This window comes from Bidens hawaiensis, unplaced genomic scaffold (assembly GCF_021521415.1).
Source record: "Bidens hawaiensis isolate Kalapana, Puna unplaced genomic scaffold, B.hawaiensis_p1.1 tig00023471_1, whole genome shotgun sequence".
NCBI classification, from domain to species: domain Eukaryota; kingdom Viridiplantae; phylum Streptophyta; class Magnoliopsida; order Asterales; family Asteraceae; genus Bidens; species Bidens hawaiensis.
The window spans coordinates 95,909-99,732 of record NW_027505033.1 but is presented as its reverse complement, the minus strand read 5'-3'; the positions used below and the strand labels follow the sequence as shown (position 1 = coordinate 99,732).

The following is a 3,824-nucleotide window of genomic DNA, read 5'->3' as shown; positions in this document are numbered from 1 at the left end:
ATATGCGTACGTCGTAGTGTCCTTTAGTATCAATAAAAACCATGGAATACGTACATGTCTGCTTTATTTATATGTCTATATATACTTTTATGTGTTGTATTCCAATTTTGTGTATTCTACTAATTTTATGTACCATTCCAAAAAATGTGTATAGTTATTTTCGCTTAACGTTTGATGTCTCTTTTGTTTATATTTCTAACTATTTATTTTCAAAGCTTCATACCAAATTACTAATCATCCTAGCATAAATGAGGAGTTAACCAACATCAAAATAACGTAAAACATATTTTATAACTCTACCACCCAAAATGGTATCGGTTTTACAAATACGAACTCACAATGCTAATGACTTAGCAGGAGGATTCGATAAGACGACATATAATGCAAAGGCAAATTTTGATCTTACACCATATGGGATGCCCCAAAACGAGTTAAGGATGGTTATGAAGTGTAGTCTCCTACTTCTATGGTGATGCTACACTCACACCAAATGGTTATATATATATGTATGTATAATCAGTAATTAAAGTGATTTTTATAATATAATGAGACAATATATACTAATAATAATTTATAACTTACTTTGCACCTACCTATCCCGATAAAATATTTGATAAAAACATGAGCTCTTATGAAATTGCATCTTGATAAGTCTTATTCCACAACAATCAAAGTTTAGTAACAAATAACTAAGACGCATTAGAAATGATAGTCGAATATCCCTGTAAGTTAACAATCTATTTGGTGCGGTTTTATGAACTTCAATAAGTTAGTGACCACTTTTAAGAACAATGCAACTTTGACATCATAACGGTGATTGCATATTTTCCCCGAGAGAGAAATATGCATTTTACCTGCAGGCTATCTTGGGTTACAAGGTACACAATTTTAGTGAAGTGATTATTCTCTCTTTTTAAACACTTGTAACGAAAACATGTAGTACAATCAAATACTATAGGCTGCCACGGTGTATTTGTTGTTAACATTGGTCACCAATGCAGCTTATAGAGTTCTGAACGACGTGTAGACGTTCTTCATGTAGCATCTGACGAGAATATGCAAACGATAACACCAAGAACATAATGGTGACAATGTCCAAACCCCTAAGAAGGCATGCTATAATTGGATTGAACGATAGCATAAACCAATGCACAAGCCATCAACTGATTGCGCCCTCGACATAAGGTAAGTTAAGAACATTGCATATGCACATTATGTAGGTTAAACAATATGATATGACCCTCCTAAACTCCAAACACACCAAAGTCTGACATGACTTGTGGTGCTTATAGTCAAGAGCGCGAGTCTGACATATCACGTATCTGTGTTCAAGAATCTACTAACATGTATAGTGTATACCTATGAGATGTTGAGCATGAAGAGCATCTCTTAGAAGCATAACATATACAACTGAGGTATGTATGATAATGCAAGCAATATTTTTTATAATTTTTTTCCAAAAATCAATGGAATAACAATAACAGGAGGGTAATGGTTCTAACAAGTATAATAAATAAACAACTAAATAAGCTGGACAAATAATGTCTATGTTTGGATCTCCACAAAAATAATCAAACAAGATGGTGTGCAGTAGTACCCTCTCCAGTTAAATCCGCCACCTGCACCGCGTCATTTTCAGGTGGCAACAATGATGGTTGTGGCGGCACTGCCTAAGATTCAGAAGGTGGTGGCGGTGGTGGGCAACCTGTGACATTTTGAGTTGGCGACACCCTCCGGTGAGTTTCAACATCAGGGCCATTCATGTTCAAGCCAGGTGGTAGTCTTGAAGAGGTCAACTGGTTGACCACCGGTGACGGTGGTCTACTTGGTGTAGTGGAGGCGGGTCTGTTCACCGTGCTCGAGAAGAGAGCTGATGGCTGGTAGACTATCTGTGGGGGTTGTGGTCGGGTTTGTGGCTGCTGTAGTGGCGTTGGCAGCAGTGGTGACTGGTGATTTCCTAAAGACTGGCCATCGGAAGATGAAGAAGAATCATGGTAATGCATCATACAAGACGCACCAGAAAACTGGCGCAGCGTTATTTCAGCGTGAGAGGCTGCACATAATAAAATAAATAAATAAATAAATTCCGTTAAAATCACTTATATTATTTAAATATACTAAAATACCTTGTACTCCTGGATGGTCAGGAGTAAGATCTTCTTCACACATGGACCTGAAAACCTCAGCCAGTGTCTTAAACGTGTTCGCCCATTTAATATTTTTTTCAAGTTCCTTGTTTTTCAACTTGTAATCTGAATCTGTGTGTTGTTGTTTAACTTCATACTTGAGGCGTATTTGAGCCACAACTTCTGCTATTTCCTTCTCACACTCAGAATTCAACTTTTGTTTCTGCATGAAGAAGAATCAAAAGTCAATCAATATGAACTGACTCAACTAATTAAGATAAATAAATGACTGACCTCGTCTTGATATGACTTGGATACAGCATCTCTGATTCTGTTTAACCGCTCTACTTCAGCTTGAAGTTGGTTGGTTTGAGTTGTTATGAGTGGGTTACCTCGGTTATCAAACATGTTGAATGCGTTAGCCAACGGTGCGGGTGCCACAGATGTAGCCACCAAACTACGCTGCTGTTCTGTCTCAGTAGCCGGAACAGAAACACGATGATCACCAGGTTGCGTCACGGTTAGGTTTGGGTCTTCACAAACAGGTTCAAGTAAAGGCCCCGTTTGTGGAGCCATATCAGACAGATTTTCAGCAACCGCTAGATCCGGTTCATCATCTGTAATCATCTGATCAACTTGACCGGCACCTGACGGTTGCATATCAGGTTCAACATCTGAAGTGTTCTGATTATGTTGAACCGTATCAGACGGCTTTTCAGCAACCGTTGCATCCAGTTCGTCATCTAGAATGGTCTGATCAAGTTTATCGGCACTTGACGGTTGCAGATTAATGGTGTTAACTTGAACCACACTGACTGGAGAAAGCATATCAGGTTCAACTCTTGGAATGATCTGATCATCTTCAACTCCAGTGTCTGGAATTTGTTCAACTTGAAGAGGGTCACCTCGGATTTCCTGAAAAGACCAACAAAAACCTTTTAAATACAGTTATGATGCAAATAATGAATAAACAAAAGGTTCTTCTGATAACCTACATGTTCTGAAGCTGGAGAAAGAACATCCCTTGGGCTGTTTTCATTATTGTCGTCACCGACATCTGGTGTGTCCATAGGTAGAAATTCACCCTCTTCAATGTCCTCATCGTGAAAAGTGCCATCTGGTGTTTCTATCTGACGGTCTTTGGCGGCATGAGATGCATCAATGCCTACAGTGCCATCTTCATGATCATTTTCCTTGCTAAAACTTCCAACGTCACCAGAAACATGTGGCGCCATGTCATTCTCACCAGTCTCATTTTCATCATGGCCTTCATCATTTTCTTTGTGCTCATTACCAGCTGGCATTTCAACTGTTGGGGCCGCCTCAGTCTCACCATGGGAGCCCTGCAAAGAAATATCGTTCAGTTGTTTATGCCGAATCTCCTTCAATCTTTCGTGTTCTTCCAGATTGTTGGCAAATTCTCTTTCTTTTATTACAAGTTTTTCGGATCTCATCAAGAGATTGCTGTTGTAAAGTGCAGTGATTATACTTTTTTCCAATTTGTAATCGGTCTCTATACTCACCCTCTTTTCATCCCATTCTCTATTATTCTTCTCAAGCGCGTCTGCAATTTCATTAGCTGGCTGGTCAACAACCCCTGAAACCAACATATATATCTTAAACTACTAGTCACAAACAAAAAACATGCAAATATATTTATAAAAAAAAGACAATATTGCCCTTACCTGTATTCACTCC

At 38.7% G+C, this 3,824-nt stretch overlaps 1 protein-coding gene across 1 annotated transcript; it reads right to left on the bottom strand.

The window, feature by feature from the left end:
- Window positions 1–1,934: 1,934 nt before the first annotated feature.
- Window positions 1,935–3,580, bottom strand: LOC143609996 (uncharacterized). Its single transcript, XM_077084601.1, has 4 exons — window positions 3,122–3,580; window positions 2,666–3,041; window positions 2,421–2,518; window positions 1,935–2,349 (listed from the first exon to the last, which is right to left on the bottom strand). The coding sequence occupies exons 1-4, from the start codon at window positions 3,578–3,580 to the stop codon at window positions 2,041–2,043; spliced, it is 1,242 nt and encodes a 413-aa protein (XP_076940716.1). The 3' UTR covers window positions 1,935–2,040.
- Window positions 3,581–3,824: the final 244 nt, after the last annotated feature.

Bases quoted from the DNA above. Each gene is read 5' to 3' on its own strand.
- LOC143609996 (XM_077084601.1), bottom strand. From the start codon at position 3,580: ATGAGATCCGAAAAACTTGTAATAAAAGAAAGAGAATTTGCCAACAAT. The intron at 2,519-2,665 runs GTGAAGACCCAA...TTGATAACCGAG, and splicing joins GCCTTTACTTGAACCTGTTT to GTAACCCACTCATAACAACT. The intron at 2,350-2,420 runs GTCAGTCATTTA...TTCTTCATGCAG, and splicing joins CCAAGTCATATCAAGACGAG to AAACAAAAGTTGAATTCTGA.